The 20,898-nt window shown below is 35.4% G+C and overlaps 1 protein-coding gene across 1 annotated transcript in view; it reads left to right on the top strand.

The window, feature by feature from the left end:
- Positions 1 to 20,231, top strand: part of LOC140167921 (coatomer subunit beta'-like) — a gene marked incomplete at its 5' end in the record, with an annotated part of 35,506 nt that extends 15,275 nt beyond the window's left edge. Inside the window, 9 exon segments of the mRNA XM_072191211.1 lie at positions 4,636 to 4,779; positions 5,617 to 5,747; positions 9,172 to 9,379; positions 10,043 to 10,153; positions 10,469 to 10,683; positions 11,495 to 11,587; positions 13,300 to 13,480; positions 14,728 to 14,793; positions 17,270 to 20,231. Coding sequence (XP_072047312.1) covers positions 4,636 to 4,779; positions 5,617 to 5,747; positions 9,172 to 9,379; positions 10,043 to 10,153; positions 10,469 to 10,683; positions 11,495 to 11,587; positions 13,300 to 13,480; positions 14,728 to 14,793; positions 17,270 to 17,488 — 1,368 coding nt within the window.
- Positions 20,232 to 20,898: the final 667 nt, after the last annotated feature.

Raw genomic sequence — 20,898 nt, 5'->3', positions numbered from 1 at the left:
TTCCTAATTTTAGGAACTGCATATGGAAATGACTTCAATTCAAAACTGCAATATTTTGTTTATCACTCCATACCACATGACTACGGTGACACAAATATGTGATATTAGCCTGGGTTAGTCCATTTTTTCAAAGGGTTGTTTGTAGAAAACTGAGTTTATCATGGTTTTTGCTATATTCCGCTGTTTAAAATGGCTGATATTGAGCAGATAATAGATGTGCGGACTATATGCTAAATGCTCATATCGCTACAATATGATGCTAATTAGGAGAGTTGCATTAACTTGGTCAAACTTAATATGGTTATTTATATATAATAATAAGCAACAAAAGACTTAAAAATTGTTTTTTTTAAATATCCAGGTCTCCATGTTCAAAATGCCTTATTTCCTTATTTTAATTTGTGTGTTTTTATAGGAAAATATTTTATTTTTTTGTAAACATTATTCCACTATTGCTGTTTGCACAAATATGCAGTCATATCATTGAGACAACCATTGCATCTTACTTACATGTCCACCAATGGGGAAAGAGTTCGGACTGGGGGCATTTGTTGAGGATAGCACCCCCCCCCCCCATGGCGCCACACTGAAAACAAATTATATTTTAATTACAAATACACATTAAAGATTAAAAGCCCATATCTTAAAAACATCTGCATTCTAGCATTTCAAAAAAGTAGTCCACTTCTGGCATGTGTACCTCGTAAACTAAAATATCCTCCATGACTTGTAGTTCTTTATTTATTAGTCTGAAATTAAGGGTGCGGGTAGCGGCGTTTCATATGTTTTGTATGTGACCTGAGAGCACATCAGGCATATCGAATTACATTCTGAATACGCTTCCGATATCAACTAATTTTGATTTTTGAAATTCACGATATAATACAAATTTGATGGCAAACGATATGTACTTCAAGTATAGGCCTATATGTAGCTGGGATGAAAAGCCGATGCCGACGATCAATTAAAAATTGTGACCTTTCATATATAGATATTAAAGATATACATATTTTCCCAAACAGGTCAAAATGTTTTTGGTATATTTGAAAAAAACAACAACATTATATCACACATTTCAAAAAAAGCAAAACTATTTGATATCAGAAGGTTCATGTGCTCTCAATTCGACAAAGAAATCTGTGAAAACATCGCTATCCGAGCCCTTAAACTAGTTCACCTGTGAAAATTAAAAAATTAAAATATATGGAGGTTTTTATTTTTTGCATCAAAATATTGGTTACAAATCACATTATTCACTGTTTCTCAAAAGGTGAAAAGTAGGAAAACACCCTCCCCAAAATGGAACAAACCATTCGGATTTTTTACCTTTTCTCTTATATTCGTAGTCTTATTAAGAGTAATTTAACTTAACACATGCAGATTATATTTTTGATTGAGAAGGGTTTTCTATATCTTTGTTCATCATGAAAATACCAATTTTCTACCTTTGTTGATGTTATTGGCCCATTATAAGCTAACTTTCTTGAGAAACACCCCTGTATTATAATAGAATACCCCACACATCAAAATACCCTTGAGTGTAATATTAGACAATATAAAGGAGAAACAAAGACTTCAAATAACCATTTAAATTCAATATATTTACAACATCTGCATTCTAGTGGGTAAAAAACACATTTTCCCTTTTTTTTCAAAAAGTGAAAAATAGACAAAACACCCCTCCTAAAAATGGAACAAACCAATTAGATTTTTTACGTTTTCTTTCATCCGTTAATGGTAATTCATCAACTTAATACTTACCGAGTATATTTTGTTATTGTGAATGGTTTTCTATATCTTTGATCATCGTGAAAATACTCATTTTCTAGCTTTTTAGATGTTATTGACCCATTATAGCAAATTTGAGATGTTCTAGGGTGATAGCTCTGTATTATAATGGAATAGCCCGGGCTTCAAAATACCTTTGATTGTCACCTTAGACATTATAAAGGAAAAACAATTTCTTTTTATTACACAATACACAATCAAGGCTTCAAAAAACCAATTAAACTCAATATCTTTAGAACATCTGCATGCTAGAATATGGAAAAAGTAGTCCACTTCCGGGGCTTCTATCCCGTAAATTAAAATACTCTCCATGATTTTTATTTCTTTATTTAATTACTCTTGTATGAAACTAGTTTACATGTGAAAATTAAAAAAATTAAAAGGTATGAAGGTTTTTATTTTTTCCGTCAAAAGTGGGTAAAAAAACGCATTTTTCACTTTTTTTTTTTTTTTTTAAAATAAGAAAACACCCCACCTATTAAAAAATGGAACAACCCAATTAGATTTTTTACTTTTTCTTTCATATCCGTTAAGATTAATATGTCAACTTAAAACCTGCAGAGTATATTTTTGATTGTGAATGGTTTTCTATATATTTGATCATCGTGAAAATACAAATTTTCTAGCTTTTTAGGCCCTATTATAAGCAAACTTGAGATGTTCTAGGGTGATACCTCTGTATTATAATGGAATAGCCCGGGTTTCAAAATACCTTTGATTGTCATCTTAGACATTATAAAGGAAAAATAATTTCTGTTTATTAAAAATACACAATCAAGACTTAAAAAAACCCATTTAAACTCGATATCTTTACAACATCTGCATGCTAGAATATGGAAAAAGTAGTCCACTTCCGGGGCTTCTATCTCGTAAATTAAAATACTCTCCATGATTTTTATTTCTTTATTTAATTACTCTTATACGAAACTAGTTTACATGTGAAAATTAAAAAATTAAAAGGTATGAAGGTTTTATTTTTTCCGTCAAAAGTGGGTAAAAACGAATTTTTCACTTTTTCTCAAAAAGTGAAAAATAGGAAAACACCCTCCTAAAAAATGGAACAACCCAATTAGATTTTTTACTTTTTCTTTCATATCCGTTAAGATTAATATGTCAACTTAATACCTGCAGAGTATATTTTTGATTGTGAATGGTTTTCTATATTTTTGATCATCTTGAAAATACCCATTTTCTAGCTTTTTTGTTGTTGGAAAGGGGAGGCAGGGGGTCATTTTAGGGGGGTCTTGTATCTCGTACCAGAGGGGTCGTGAGATTTTTTCAATGTCACCAGTGTGCATAACTTGGGACACTTGCTCAACCATCAAAGCATGAAAGAAATCTGCCTACCCTCGTTTTCCCCGGTCTGTCTGCTTCTATCAGACATTCCGTGTTAAATCCCTCAATAAAGATTTCACAAATCAAAAATCATGGTATCATGTGGATGCAAACAAGATGCAACAACATGACATGCAGCTGCAAGAAACTTGAGACTCTTCTGTACATTGATGTGCAGCAAATGCTGTGGTCAGTCTTGCAGCAACACAGCACCTGTACTAGTTGGGGACAATGAGGAGGAGACCGAACCAACATTGCAGAACATTAATGCAGGAGACACAGTGCAAGTTGATTAAGTTTAAGGTATACCATTTGATTGCATTACATCACATGGATACCGATGTGAACATAAAAGTATTATATTGTAAAATAATGATGGTAATAATGGTAGTGAATTTGGATGATATGCATTATAAGTCTGCTTACAAATCATGAGTTTTGAACTTTCTGCAATGCCAATTAACACATCTTAAACACTTCTTAGGCGGTCATTTTGGATGCCATCTTGTATTTTGGCTTTATATCTAGGTATTGAAATCCTTCGAGTACATTTTGAATATATCCATTGTACCTCAAACCTATGTGAGATATTTTGTATATATATTTAACAAGTCTGGTTGAAAACTAATTTTACTTAGTAAAATGGCAGCCATTTTGGCCGCCATATTGGAATTTGGCTACTTAGGATCATTGAAACCTCTTGTAAATGTTTTTAAAACATTCCTTGTACCTCAAAATATATATTTAGATGCTTTGTTTGTGATTTTAACATGTCTGGGTGCAAAGTTATGATAAAAATTGAAAATGGCGGCCATTTTGGACACCCTCTTGGATTTTGGCTACTTAGGATCATTGAAACCTCTTGCAAATGTTTTCAAAACATTCCTTGTACCTCAAAACTTATATTTAGATGCTTTGTTTGTGATTTTAACATGTCTGGGGGCAAAATTATGATAAAAACCGCAAATGGCGGCCATTTTGGACGCCATCTTGGATTTTGAAGGAAGCACAAGGGGGATTCTCACGGACTTTTGGAATTTGATTCTATACATATTCCTGGACCTATCCTGAAAAAATCAGCTTGTTATGAGAAATTTTAACCTTTTAATGATATATGAGCTAATACTATTGGCCTTCACAAAATAGCATGGAAATATCAGCATTTTTGAAACATCTTGGTTGAAAAAAGTGGTGGGGGCGTTTATTTGAGGGGGAGCGACTATTTGACGAAATACAGTATATACATGTAGTAGGCAAACTGAAAAAGCCCAAGGTTCAGAATCGGTGAAAAGAATTGTATACCACAACCACTGACATGAGGATGTCACTGGATGAGAGAAAAACACCAATAATAAATCCCAATTGATCTTCAGCATTTCCTCTGAATTCAAACATCACTCCACTTGAAAGAACATCAACATATTACTTCAAAAATATTGTTTGTCTGTTTGTTTTGAATCTGTTATCAATTTGTTCTCTAATCTGTTATCAATTTGTTCTGTGTATCTTCAGGTCTACTGGTCTGTGAATGGTGAGCTAGTCTGCATTGCCACAGAGGATTCTTTCTTTGTTCTCAAGTATGATCCTGATGCAGTGTTGAATGCCAGGGAGAACCCGGAAGGAATTACAGAAGATGGCATTGAAGCCGCATTTGATGTAAGTACAAGAGTTTTGGAGAGTAATTGTAGCTTTCTTGAAGGGCTTGCATCAAAGTTCTTAGAAGGTTAACTGATAGCTCCCTCAATGTTGCACGTTCATTTTTTACGGACAGTTCTCCTTATAAAACAGATAATTAGAGTTTCTTGTATACAAATCCAAAATTTGGGTTGATGTTACGTACCTCAATGACAGTTTCGTGCTAAGACTTAGCACTTTCTCAAATTGACTGACCAATTCCTGCACCTTGACGGCTGCTTCCGGTTGGAGCTAGCGTTGGTGGCGTTGTTAGGAGTTGGTCGTAGATGTGCGGTAGAAAGTAGTTCCCCTCGTCTCTGTTGAGTGTTTTGGCCCCCCTCTTTCTTATCCAGATGGCTTCCTTTATGTGTCTTCTCTTTCTGTTCTGTTCTCTGTCTCTGATTTGTGATTCTTCCCATCCAATTACATGATTGTCCTCTGCGACATGATCTGTTATAGCGGACTTGTTGTAACATCAACCCAAATTTTGGATTTGTATACAAGAAACTCTAATTACCTGTTTTATTGACAATCCTGATGAACTTATTTGCGGATCTCCTTATAAAAGCTCCCAAACATCAAGACAGCATATATTGGTAGTCGACCATTAATCTGTAGGCGATGTGAGGACTGATAATGATGTGGTATTTGATGTGGAGTTTGTGAATTGTTGTGACAATGGGTAGTTGAAAAGTGGACAGTGTGATTAAATAAACAGTCAAAGGTTCTACCAGCGATTTGACATATAAGTCATGCAAACTGCTACATATTTGATTCCTGATCAAAATAAGCTGAACAAATTTTTTTTTTTTTCAACAGGTTGTAGGTGAAATAGAAGAAATTGTGCGCACTGGATTGTGGGTAGGGGATTGTTTCATCTATACCAACTCTGTAAATAGACTCAACTACTATGTGGGAGGAGAAATAGTCACCATATCACATTTAGACAGGTGAGTTCAATTGTTTCATCTATACTAACTCTGTGAATAGACTCAACTACTATGTAGGAGGAGAAATAGTCACCATATCACATTTAGACAGGTTAGTTCAATTGTTTCATCTATACTAACTCTGTGAATAGACTCAACTACTATGTAGGAGGAGAAATAGTCACCATATCACATTTAGACAGGTGAGTTCAATTGTTTCATCTATACTAACTCTGTGAATAGACTCAACTACTATGTAGGAGGAGAAATAGTCACCATATCACATTTAGACAGGTGAGTTCAATTGTTTCATCTATACTAACTCTGTGAATAGACTCAACTACTATGTAGGAGGAGAAATAGTCACCATATCACATTTAGACAGGTGAGTTCAATTGTTTCATCTATACTAACTCTGTGAATAGACTCAACTACTATGTAGGAGGAGAAATAGTCACCATATCACATTTAGACAGGTGAGTTCAATTGTTTCATCTATACTAACTCTGTGAATAGACTCAACTACTATGTGGGAGGAGAAATAGTCACCATATCACATTTAGACAGGTGAGTTCAATTGTTTCATCTATACTAACTCTGTGAATAGACTCAACTACTATGTAGGAGGAGAAATAGTCACCATATCACATTTAGACAGGTGAGTTCAATTGTTTCATCTATACTAACTCTGTGAATAGACTCAACTACTATGTAGGAGGAGAAATAGTCACCATATCACATTTAGACAGGTGAGTTCAATTGTTTCATCTATACTAACTCTGTGAATAGACTCAACTACTATGTAGGAGGAGAAATAGTCACCATATCACATTTAGACAGGTTAGTTCAATTGTTTCATCTATACTAACTCTGTGAATAGACTCAACTACTATGTAGGAGGAGAAATAGTCACCATATCACATTTAGACAGGTGAGTTCAATTGTTTCATCTATACTAACTCTGTGAATAGACTCAACTACTATGTAGGAGGAGAAATAGTCACCATATCACATTTAGACAGGTGAGTTCAATTGTTTCATCTATACTAACTCTGTGAATAGACTCAACTACTATGTAGGAGGAGAAATAGTCACCATATCACATTTAGACAGGTGAGTTCAATTGTTTCATCTATACTAACTCTGTGAATAGACTCAACTACTATGTAGGAGGAGAAATAGTCACCATATCACATTTAGACAGGTGAGTTCAATTGTTTCATCTATACTAACTCTGTGAATAGACTCAACTACTATGTAGGAGGAGAAATAGTCACCATATCACATTTAGACAGGTTAGTTCAATTGTTTCATCTATACTAACTCTGTGAATAGACTCAACTACTATGTAGGAGGAGAAATAGTCACCATATCACATTTAGACAGGTGAGTTCAATTGTTTCATCTATACTAACTCTGTGAATAGACTCAACTACTATGTAGGAGGAGAAATAGTCACCATATCACATTTAGACAGGTGAGTTCAATTGTTTCATCTATACTAACTCTGTGAATAGACTCAACTACTATGTAGGGAGGAGAAATAGTCACCATATCACATTTAGACAGGTGAGTTCAATTGTTTCATCTATACTAACTCTGTGAATAGACTCAACTACTATGTGGGAGGAGAAATAGTCACCATATCACATTTAGACAGGTGAGTTCAATTGTTTCATCTATACTAACTCTGTGAATAGACTCAACTACTATGTAGGAGGAGAAATAGTCACCATATCACATTTAGACAGGTGAGTTCAATTGTTTCATCTATACTAACTCTGTGAATAGACTCAACTACTATGTAGGAGGAGAAATAGTCACCATATCACATTTAGACAGGTGAGTTCAATTGTTTCATCTATACTAACTCTGTGAATAGACTCAACTACTATGTAGGAGGAGAAATAGTCACCATATCACATTTAGACAGGTGAGTTCAATTGTTTCATCTATACTAACTCTGTGAATAGACTCAACTACTATGTGGGAGGAGAAATAGTCACCATATCACATTTAGACAGGTGAGTTCAATTGTTTCATCTATACTAACTCTGTGAATAGACTCAACTACTATGTAGGAGGAGAAATAGTCACCATATCACATTTAGACAGGTGAGTTCAATTGTTTCATCTATACTAACTCTGTGAATAGACTCAACTACTATGTAGGAGGAGAAATAGTCACCATATCACATTTAGACAGGTGAGTTCAATTGTTTCATCTATACTAACTCTGTGAATAGACTCAACTACTATGTAGGAGGAGAAATAGTCACCATATCACATTTAGACAGGTGAGTTCAATTGTTTCATCTATACTAACTCTGTAAATAGACTCAACTACTATGTGGGAGGAGAAATAGTCACCATATCACATTTAGACAGGTGAGTTCAATTGTTTCATCTATACTAACTCTGTGAATAGACTCAACTACTATGTAGGAGGAGAAATAGTCACCATATCACATTTAGACAGGTGAGTTCAATTGTTTCATCTATACTAACTCTGTGAATAGACTCAACTACTATGTAGGAGGAGAAATAGTCACCATATCACATTTAGACAGGTGAGTTCAATTTCATTGTGTAGACATGTGACCAGCTCCAACAAATCCCGGATTTGGAATTCTTAATTTCATGGTATTTGACCTTGGGATTGAGTGGACTTTCAAATGCTTGAAAGTACTTATTAAAAAGATGTTTATTTAATCAATAATTGACAGTTGAACTATGATAACCCCTATTCAATCTTGTGTAAGGCAGGAAACTAATTAGCACATTACTCAGATTAGCAGTTTGGCAAAAAGATCAAGGTGTCATTTACAAAACTGTTATCCATATCTTGAAAAGTATTGATGCTATTGCTATGTATATAATTTTGGTATCATTTTGAAGCTTATTGTCCTGTGCTTACATTTTTATTCAAATCATGAAATGTCAAAAATGTGACGTGTGCCTGGTTTTGTCAGAACGGGTCACATACTCTATACATTCAATATATACAGGTCCACCCCACACACCTGCATATATTCACAGGCACACACATTATTGTCATAATGAATACCTTCAATTCTTTATCATGTAGATTGTTGGCAATATTTTGTAACTTGTTTTAAATGTATATCAAAATTCATTAAATTTTACGATATATAAGTGATAGTTGTAAGCACAATTCTGCACCCTTGATCACATTTATCATAACGAAAATAGTTTTAAGCCTTTAAATGAAAGGAGGCTTTTGGTATTGGCATTCCTCTTGGTCTCGATGGCCAAAGTGCAGTATTTTGATTATCAAAGCAACCTACTTTGTTTTATATGTGCTTTGTTGCCCTTGCTCATCTGCTTAAAAGTTCAAAATGTCACTATAGGTGCTTCTTTAGCTTCTTTAGCTTTTGAACTTTTGAAAAGTTTTAATTATTCTTGAATATATTTTTCTTTTCAGAGTGATGTATTTATTAGGTTACATTGCCAAGGACAACCGTTTATTCCTTGGTGACAAAGAGCTGAATGTGGTCAGCTATTCATTGCTACTGTCTGTGTTAGAATACCAAACAGCCGTGATGAGAAGGGACTTTGAAACAGCTGATAAAGTCTTGCCAACAGTACCCAGGAACCAAAGGACTAGAGTAGCACACTTCTTAGAAAAACAGGTGAGCTGGAAAATATGATTATATGATTAGCACTATTAAACCTATATCAATGTGGACCAAAAGCAGTGTGTGTGTTGCGACATTTGAAAGCAACTGTTTCACGTAAATAATACCCCCCCAAAGATTATTTGCTTGTCCACAGACCACTTTGGAACAATTTGTCTGAATTTTTTTAAAAAATTTTTACTTCAAGGCGACAATATCTATATCAGGCTTGCTAGTATTCAGGTTAATATAACAAGAACACTCATAGACTAAATACACAAAATAAATGCAGAATTAACCATGTTTTATTGTTTGAAGAAATTTTCCGTATTCGGCCTTTGCTACCAAAACGAGGTTCTCCCTGCAAACGCATGCGCAGAATGTGCATTTTTGTTTCTCTTGCTTTTTTAGCAACGCGCCAGAAGGCTTTTGCAAATGTACACGGTAATTAAAACAATCGGCGAATACCATGTGTTCATAGTAGGCAATGGATGCACTTGATTTACAGAATTGTAATTTCAAAAGACCAGGTTTTGCAGAGTGATTTCTGATCATACGCACTATGCAGTAGTCCTATGCATTTCCGGCTAGGGTGATTGGCTGGCTGAAGTGTAAAAGAGAGTCTTGATCAAAACTATCAATTAATGATCAAATATTTTTCCTTTTTACGTCATTTAGGGTTTTAAGTCACAAGCCTTGGCTGTATCATGTGACCCGGAGCATAAATTTGACTTGGCATTGCAACTTGGTGAGACAAAGACTGCTTATGATTTGGCTGTAGAAGCAGAGGTATGTATTGGAGGAATTCTCAACATGTTTGTTCCATATTTGTTTGTTTACCTAGGAACATACATGGTCTATTTGTATATTCAATTCAACAACTGGCAGCCATAGGCTGAATGAATTATTTGTTAATTACAATATTAAAAAGCTTCAAAAATATTAATTTAACATGATTACAGATGGTAAATACTGCACTCATATAATTTAAAAATTTATTTTAGAATTGTTATCAGAATAATATTTTAGAAATTTATTTTAGAATTAATTTTTATTTATGAACCTGATCTTATCCAACCACAAATTTTGTGTCCAACATTTCAGAGTGAAGCCAAATGGAAACAACTAGCAGAATTAGCCACTAAGAAATGCAACTTCAAGCTGGCCCAGGAATGCCTACACAAAGCACAGGACTTTGGAGGCCTCTTGCTTCTAGCTAGTTGCTCTGGTGATGGTGAGATGGTGGCCAAACTAGCAGACACAGCGGCAGATCAGGAGAAGAACAATGTAGCCTTTATGGCATTCTTCTTACAGGGAAAGTAAGTTGCAGCTTGACAATAATCTGTGTTAAATTGGGATATTCTATTTGAAATTCACACCCTCAATGGAAGACATGACCTTAATCTTCCACACAGGGAGTGTGAATTTCAAATGGGATTACCTGAATGACTGACTCCATTTGAAATCTACACCCCCAAGAGCAATTTGAAATTGAACATTGCTCCTGGTTCACTGGGATTGTACATAAACCAGGAGCAATTTCTGAAGAAACAGGAGCAATTTTCAAATAGTCTATACAATTATACATGTACAATACAGCATACCAGTACTGCTGCAGCTACTGCTGCATCAAGTGCAAAATTTGAAGCAGGAGTAATTTGCTCCTGGTTCATGTGAATTTTACAAGTACCAGGAGCAATTGGTGGCTTTACGAGGGCAAATTTGCTACCCGCGCCTGCTTATTTCAAGGCTTGCCCCTGTATGGCAGATTAAGGTCATGTCTTCCTTAGGGGGTGTATGAATATCAATTTGAACAGCCCATTATGGTGAAGCGCCATTATCTTTATGCAACAATTAAACCGCAGATTTGATCCTAAGGTTAAATTTGCAATATGTGGGACCAAAATTTAATGTGAAAATGAAATACGCTCACTCGTTTATAGGCTTTGATAGCTAAACTGAGCTAGAATGCTAGTACTTGGACATATTTTGTTCTGTAAAATACTTGGAATAGTGATGTCATTGTCTGAATGGTTGACAAAATAAGATTCAATGCTTAGTGACCCAAGCAAAAGCCTTGACCTATGTAGATTGTCATGCATATAATTTGTATTTGATTTCACATTACAGGACAGACAAATGTTTAGAGCTCCTGTGCGCTACAGGACGCTTTCCAGAAGCTGCTTTCTTCGCTAGGACCTACATTCCTAGCAGGATATCAGAGTAAGTTACCAAATGTTTGTTAAAAATGTTTCAAACACTTTGCTATTTGCAGTAAAAATATATTTGTTATATATATATATATATATATGACAGACCTAGTTATTTTCCAGAATAAGTTTAGAGAGAGTAGAAAGTGGCCTTGAACATTATTCATAACCTCTGTGTATGTGCATTTCAAATAGTTTGTTAGTTGATTCACGCACAAGTAGATGTGGGTTATTAATGACCTCTGCATGTGGTGTAGCGAGGGACTACTCCCTACAGCACTGATTTTTTTAGATTAAAAAAATTTTATCCTGTTTTCCCAAATGAAACATAGTTAAATCCTTATCCTTTAGTTAGTTCTAACTGGCAATTAAAGTCAAATTGAAATATTTTTGCAATTTTAGGGAAAATGGGCACAAAACAAGCAAAATTGCATGTTTTCTTACAATTGTAGTCACAAAATACTAACATATGGCACAAGTCTAAGCATTCAAAATATGTGACCATCCACGACGAACCCAGTGTAAAGTCGCCAGTGCTTATTCAGAGATATGGACCAATAAGCATTACAGAAATCAATAGAAAACAAAGGAATTTCAACAGCAAAATTGATTTTTGAGCATCTATTACCTAAGCTGTTATGACAAGTGATATATCATTTTAAAGCTTGTTCAATGGAGATTTCAGTTCTTTAGTAGCTTAAGATACTCGAAAGTGCGACTTTAACACTGGATTCGTCGTGGATGGTCACATATTGAGTATAGGCTAAAGCTCATAGTTATAATGTTTTATATTATTTTTGATAATTGGTTATAAAAATGTGTTTTACAAAAATTAGAATGCATAACTTGAAATTAGTCTTTGTACAAGTCTTTCAGCTTGATTGTCACATTATTCGAAAAATGCCCTAAAATACATGTTTTGGGCCCTTAAAGGCCCATTCAGTGATTTGCTCATCCGGACGATCGTAAAAATCATCAAAATTCAGATTTTGGTACCTTTGTAATTGGCATAGATGTGCTAACATAGCCTGCTAGTGGTTCGGTCGAAAGCTGTGTATTTTAGACAAAATAAAGCATTTGATGATTCTGGACTTTTGATACTGACAGTACAAAAGTCCGACTCGAGATCGACTCCACTGCACCAACACGCTGCTATGTATTGTTTCTACTACTTATTACATCAGTAGCTACTATTTTAAACAAAATACACAATTTTAACTGTTTTTCATATTTGAATTGACCGTTAGTTTGCCTCGGTGACCTTTAATTGCTTATTTTGTTTTCTACTACAAAAATTAAGCATATGTTTTAAATCAATTTAGACTCTACTTCCCCGTGTTAGAAACACTGGACTAGGAAGTTTTTCCAGTCGATTGGTGGAGCACTGTACGAAAATCGCGATTTTCTCGAGTGGATCTGAGTTGAAGTAGAAAACCTTTCTAAAACTGCTGTACTTTTTTTAATTTGTCGATGTATTTAGTGGAAATGTGGTTTTATGAAATTCTGTAGACTTATTCTTTATTGCTAAGCAACTCTGACAAATTTCCATTTTTTTTCATGTTCCTGTGAAATCACTGAAAGGGCCTTTAATGGACCAAATATTTAAGTTTTAAATAAAGGATTAGGATTTATCTATGTTTCATTTGACAAAACAGGATGACTTTTGATTTTTTTAATCTTCCAGTTACCAATGAACCATATTTTGTTCCCTTGTTTGTTTTTTAGAGTTGTACAATCTTGGAAGGAGAGCTTGGGAAGTATCAACAAAAAGGCAGCGGATGCACTAGCTGATCCAACTCAGTATGAGAACCTGTTTGTGGGTCTCAAGGATGCCTTCCAAGCAGAGAAATACCTGAAGACCCAGAGCAAAGAACCCATTCCAGCTGCTTCTTACACATCAGTACCCGTAAGTAGCATATCTTTGTTGGCGCCTGTTTAATTACTTCTTGAAAATAATATACATAGTGGTGCAGATTTTGTTTTGACATAAGAGGGGATGGAGTTGGAAAAAAATTCTCCAATATTTAAATCGGGTGATAAAACTAATGTTAGTAACTATAGACCTATCTCTGTATTACCAATTGTATCAAAGATCATTGAAAGAGCTGTTCATGATCAATTATATGAATATATGAGAAATGTAGGACTATTATCAAATGCTCAATCAGGATTTTGTCCGAATCATTCCACAACAACAACCCTTCTAGATGTTCAAGATTACATTTTAAAGAATATGGATACAGGTTATGCTACAGGCATTTTATTTATAGACTTAAAGAAAGCATTTGATACTGTAAATCATGATATTCTGATTAGGAACCTTAAACAATATGGGGTATGTGGGGATGAATTATTATGGTTTAAATCATACTTAAACAACAGAGAACAAACTATTAATGTTAACTTAACTTTTTCTGACTTTAGGCCAATTGATATTGGTATTCCTCAGGGCTCAATTTTAGGTCCTTTACTAGGAACTGTTTACCTAATGCTGTGTCTGAATGTAAAACTGTAATGTATGCAGATGATACCTCTTTAATGTGTAAAGCTAAAAATGAATCTGATCTTAAAATTCAAATGGAGTCATGTCTAAGTAGGGTAGCTGAAAATAATATACATAGTGGTGCAGATTTTGTTTTGACATAAGAGGGGATGGAGTTGGAAAAAAATTCTTGAAGTATAGTGAATCCAGCACCTTTTGTAGTATAGTGCCTTAGGGTCAAATAAGGCAAAGATCGTTACAGAGTGACAAAAGTGACAAATTTGGTATACATGTTTGTATGGACCTTAAGTTTATGAAAATAAGTGGCTCCCAAAATATACACCTTATTTTGGCCATTTTGGGGATAAAAAACACAGGCGTTGTAGTTTGAAATACGCAAAATACGATCGCAGTTACTCAAAATACAGCTGTTGAAAGCTGCATTCATTCAATTAGAATTCCCACTGTAGGTTGAATACAGTAGTATTATCATTGAAGCTCTATTGATACAGCCAGTTAAACTAAAAAAAATGAACCAATTTGGTACATCTTTCAAAGGGGATGCAAATTCTTTGATTCTCTGAAGCACCTACCTACAGAAATCAAACTGGAGTACCACCCCCTGATTGCAATACAATAACATTGTTTTCTTTTGAATATTTTTTGCACAGAGCACCAGTGACAGGAATGTACTAGATGAGATGAGTCAGGCCATCGATGGCGGATCATTTAGTCAGGTGAGTGAGGTACGTCAACACAATGTACACACACTATGTATACCGTAGGGTGTACTACATAGTGACAAAATATAAAAGAAAACAGTCCCCTCTGAAAAAAAAAATGAGAGAAAAAAACTGGTGGGCAAAGGAAAATAAAAGGGGCAAGGAGTCTTTTATTAAAATAGTATTAAAGGAGCATTTTGTGATCCACAGCCTCATCACCCCTTTTTTCACAAAAAAAGTTGAGATGTTTTAAGCATCGGCAACCTCTTGCTACATAATCTTTGTGTGTAATAAAATCCTTCTTATTCTTTTTTTGGCAAAAATATTGATAAATTTATATTTATGTTGAATGTTAACAGACAATAACTATAACACAGTGGCATATGGAGCAACGTAATACACATAATCATGCATAACTCACTAAATGAAAAATCGGAATCAACTGACATTTTGGGAATAAGATTTTTTGTGGATATCTATTGAAACATGCCAACAAAGAAGATGCTAGAATCACAAAATACTCAATTAAGATGCAGCAAGTTACTTTGCCGTTAGAAATAAGTGTGTTTCAATGCCTTTTTAGTGAAATTTAATTATCGTCCACAGAATAGCCCAAAACAATGAGTGATTTTGTCAATCAGTGATCTGTAATGTGTGTTACTTTGAACAAATGTAACCATGTTTTGAAAACTTGAATATCTTATTTATCAAAGTGTAGCAATGACATCAATAAAGGTCATAAAGGTTTGGGAAATTTTCATCAATTCCACCCATGTTTTGAAAACTCCCCTATCTTATTGATCATTGGTACCTTGATAACAGTGATAAGGTCAGAAAGTTGAGAATTGGATCTCAAGTTTTGAGAAACATGCAAGATGTTTAAAAAACTTAGGAATTTTGTTGATGTTCATGGAATGAGGAGATTGATATGGGACCCATGTATTTGTGCTTGGTTTTGGGTTGGGATTTTATCATGAACGGAAATGAGACAGGTGCCTGCAGGGTGTGAAAAGTTGATATTTGTGGTTCACATAGGAAATGGGGAGAAGTGATTGGATTGACTTTATAAAAAATTGAGTGTATACCAAGCACCCCCACCTACCCCCTGTTGCTGAAAGGGGCTCTGTGGGATTTAATCACACCTATGCCCCCTCAATTGTTATCATTTTCGATTTCTAAAAATCCTGTAGCGCATTAATTCTGCATTATTTTATGGCATTTTTAAAATTCTTGAACAAAGGGGGTAATTGAGGAGCCAAACCTTAAAACGAGGGGTCATTGGATATTTTAGACTTTAGAGAAGGGGGTGTATTAAATGACAGACACACAGTGGCGTAGCGTCAATTGATCTCAAAATTTAGAAAATACCATAGGAAAATTGCCAAAAAATGGCTTGTGCCCCCCAATCAGGGGCGTAAATCCGTTTGTGAAAGTGGGGGGGACAAAGCGGCCATCGCGTCAAGCGCTTGCGCGATGCAGGGGGGTGTCTGAGGGGGATGCGCCCCCCTCAGAAGTAAGAAACTTTTGCAAAATGAATACCTAATTGAAGCGATTTGATGGCCCATTTTGGCACTATTAGTGTGTAAAATTTTAGTTTAAAAAAGCCAAATTTTTCCATGAAGCCTTTCGTGGAAAAGTTTTCCCTATTATTGTAGGCCTATAAATTACATAAATTGGCAAATGTGGAAAGCAGAAGTGAAAATGGCTACTTGTTTACCCACTACACAGGGTGTCTAATTAGTGTGTAAAATTTTAGTTTAAAAAGCCAAAAATTTGTGAAATGATGGTCCATGAAGCCTTTCGTGGAAAAGTTTTCCCTATTTGAGATTTGAAATTCACAAGTTACTAAAGCATGCATGGATTGATGTTGAAATCAGCATTGAGTCCATCTTAATACTGACTTTTTTTTGGTGATAAAATGTGACAGGCCCTGCATATAGGCGGGCCCGCAGGAATTTTCACACCCTTATGGGCCGTGGACCCGCCTTCACGCAATGCCTAAAATAACCACAGGCCTATATAACCAACTGTGCGGTTTTTGTAGGCATGGGCAGTGATGGGCATACTCAATTACATGCAATTTAACCTTTCTCTTCTTTTTTTCTCCCTTTTCTCTTCTCTTTTACTCCCTTTCTCTTCTCTTTTCCTTTTTTTTTAGGGCTGGGGACCAAAAAGTGGGGGGGACATTTGATATTGTGTCCCCCCCACTTTAAAAAGTGAGGGGACGTGTCCTCCTGTCCCCACCGATTTACGCCTTGCCCCCAATCAGACCCGGTGCCCCCAATTATGGTCGGTGCCCCCCCCATGTGATGACCCACGCTACACCACTGCAGACCCATACCTGCCACCATCTCACAAGTTGAGTGCCCCCATACATATTTAAGTCAGTCATTTTCACCCATTCAGACAATGACTTGAAAGTCAAAATTAGAATTTCATGTCTAAATTAAATATGTAGATGTTAACTCATTTTCTCTCTTGCTGTTGACAGGACCAAGAAACAGAACCAGAACCAGTTGGTGCATCAGGAGATGCTGCTGATGATGAACCTCAACCTCCAGCCAAAGAAGAGAAGAAAGAGGCAACCCCAGCCCCACCAGATGATGATGATCTTGACCTAGATTTAGATGATCTGAACATTGATGATGACAATCTGGATTTAGACACAGGAAATCTGAATTTAGATGATGAGGATTTATTAGAGGATTAATGTGTATAGACTCTGTAATGGGTGATGTTATCTTAAAATTGTGCAGTTTGGAGTTAAGTTTGAAAAGCATCAGTGGTACAGACCCAAGCAGCGTGTAGTGGCAGTTTAAAACACAAGTGTTGCCAATTTTGTTTACAAATTAACCCCACTCGCACTACCAGCAGCCTCTTAAGAACTACGGTATTTTTATAATTGGTTACAGAGGGGGCAAGTAAGCTTAAACTTGGGGAAATGCTTCACCCCCTTTGCTTGAGGGATAATGAAATCATGCACAATGTTTATCTGTAAAAATGGGGAGGGGGTATCACTTGGGGGAGCTAACCCCTTGGCTATGCCACCGTGTACAACTACTGGTGGGCTGATTCAAATTTTTGTTCCAGTGGTTGGATATTATAAGGAAACACATTACAATGGCAAAAAGAACTAACTGTACATACTCTTGGGTTGTAAATCATAGGGGGAAGGGGTTAGGCTACCACTTTTTCCAGGCATGCTCAGGCATAAAATTTGACTACAGAAATATTTGAGCTTTCTTCAGAGACCTAAGTCGAAATATTGATGGGGTAAGGTGGGGGATGAGGCTGTCAGTTGGGTCACCTACTTCAAATTATAACCATTACTTCAACTACATAGTTATAAGATAATTGAACTCAAAAATCAAAATTTATCATTTTTGTATAGTATTATATTATTGTGTGGCTGTGACTTACACATATCTCAAGTTCTTTTGGGCTTTTTGTCATGGTCAAATGTGTCAGAAATTATGTATTATAATGTGCTATACTTGGATCAGTTCGTAATCGGCGGGCCTTATAACATCACAGATTAATATCTATATATTTTCGAAAATTGTCTTCTTTACATCTTGTGAGACGCATCACAAATTATTCATTCAAGTCCGATATGTTGTATATTTTCTTCAACAAGCACAATAGAGACCAGACAGGTCAACTATGACACTTACAATGTGGTTCTACTTTTCGGCGTAGTGATAAAAGCCTATCCCGCTGATTACGAACTGATCAAACTGTATGTCAGTGCAAACACAATTTGGATGTGACCTAGGACACAGAATGTTTCTGAAACGGACACATTTGAAATGCATTCCTTGTTGCTTTGAGATCTATATTTTTTATGTTAAAAACTGCTTCTATGTCATGCTCTCGTAAAAGCACTTTTCTGAAGCAAAAACAGTTTTGTTTTTTAACAAATGAACAAGAAATATTTGTGATGATATTATGATATCATGATTCAACAAATTTCATTTTTTCTTCAACAACTGCAAACAATATAGAATGATTTATTTATTTAGGGACTAATCTCTTGGTATATAGATATGATAGAGAAGCCTTTTTGTAGGAAATTCTTGTTTTGAAATGCTATATCTGAATGGGAGGGGACAAAATGCAGAGCTTTATTGAGAATTTGAATTTCATTTCACTCAAAAGTGGTTATGTAAATAAAAGGAACATTTTGAGTGTCTTGTAGCATATTAAAATAAATGACATGAATTGGGAACAATATGGTCAAAGTTGTACTAATTTATGGAGGGAGAAAATAAGCAAAAATGTGACCTGATTGAGCAACTTGTGCCTGTGGACAATGTCATGAAAAATCAGTTTTTAGGTGTGTGCGTCATGATAACAAACTTTCAATCAGCTTGATACAGATGCTATCAAAAATATAAATTTACAGTTGAAAATGGGTATTTAGACAAAGATTAAAGAACAAGGATTTCTATGGTGTAAATCAACTCAAAAACAACTTTACATTGGTAAACTGGTTAATTTTGTTAGCCAAATCCAAAATATATTACTCACCGAACTGAGCTTCACCACATTGCCTGATGGCTTGATCACAGGTTGCCAATGATGCATCCTTGTTACCCAGAAGCACAGATCCTGGAATGATTTAAGCAGTTGCATTGGACTGTTCCAGTTGAAATTCATACACCCCTTATGAAAGACATGACCTTAATCTTCCACATAGAGAATGTGAATATCAAATGGGATTACCTAAATGGGTGACTCCATTTGAAATGTACACCCCTCTGTGGGATATTAAGGTCTTGTCTTCCGGGGGGGGAGGGGGATTTTAACAGGAATAGCCCATTGGCTTCGATTGGCTTGATTGGGTTGCCAGTATTGGATGAAGATGGTTATAATTCTACTACGCTCTGAGACACAACACATATGAATTATTTTTGCTTCCTCAAGGACATTTTCAGGTTGTCTCTGCATTAAATATGACACATATTGACTCCTTCCTATACTTACTATACTATATCGGCATTCATCCCAGTCAAAATAAGATATTAACAAAATTTCGGGGCAATTTCGAGTGCCATTTAGTTCCTTTTGCATTGCAAAACTGATGTAAATAAAAGACGCAACTAATTTGACATACCGGGTGGAAATTCCAACAGTAAGTAGACTTGGTTAGGTTACATACTGCGGTCCATGCTCGGTATTTACAAGAATGTGTTGCATACCACCTTGGTATTTGTAATTACCCTGGAAGTTGAAATACAAATCAATTCAATATTGTTCCTAAAGAGTGTGTCAGAAGCTTGGTATTTATCATTAACATAGAAGTTTTTATACAAAACTGCTGTTTAGCAGTAATATTGTCCTGAACTATTTATTTGCTTCTGATTTGGGTAGTTATAATAAACATTTTTGGATTGTAAACTTTTGGAAAAGTTTGAAAATCAATGGGCAAGTGTAAGTAACATTGGGGACATTTGTCATTTCATGAAATGAATGGATAATAAAAGATTAAATAATGTAACATGAATACATAAACAAAACCTGCTTCAACTTGATTTTTGTTTTAGTGTGAAAGGGACGTTGAGGGATTAGGGCCAGAAGGCCCTATCTGCAATAGCTGCCATATAGACATTTCACAATATCTACATTCTATATTGTATACATTCTAAAAGTACGATACCTGGCAGCTATTGCCATGCAGGCAGGGATTTTTTTTCTCCAAACGCCACTGAGTTTCCCTGTATGAAGTTATAGGAGCCTATATCCACACATTAAAACCAAACGCGTACTGCCAAGATAAACCATGCAATTAGTCTCATCTCCTGTAGCACAGTTCATTAACCTTCATTCAACCTTCATTTGACTAGTTACTGAGTACGCGTTTTTGTACCCATTTTATTCAAAGGTCCTTCAATGAATGTACTCATATGTTGGGGTTAAAGAACTGGGTCCTGATAGATGAGCATGTTTGCCGATTGTATAGCGCAAGTAAAGTGGGCGTAACTGGATTGATAAAAATATACAAGTGTGCAAAAAAAAAAACTTGCGAGGGGGAACTTTTGACACCGAAAAGGGGGTCATTTTGATGAAAATCCCCTCCCCCCGCCCCCCCAAAAAAAACACTTTGGAATACTTTACCAA

The sequence above is a fragment of the Amphiura filiformis genome, chromosome 13 (assembly GCF_039555335.1).
Source record: "Amphiura filiformis chromosome 13, Afil_fr2py, whole genome shotgun sequence".
NCBI classification, from domain to species: Eukaryota; Metazoa; Echinodermata; class Ophiuroidea; order Amphilepidida; family Amphiuridae; genus Amphiura; species Amphiura filiformis.
The sequence above is the reverse complement of the archived record's forward strand: the minus strand, read 5'-3'. Positions and strand labels throughout refer to the sequence as shown.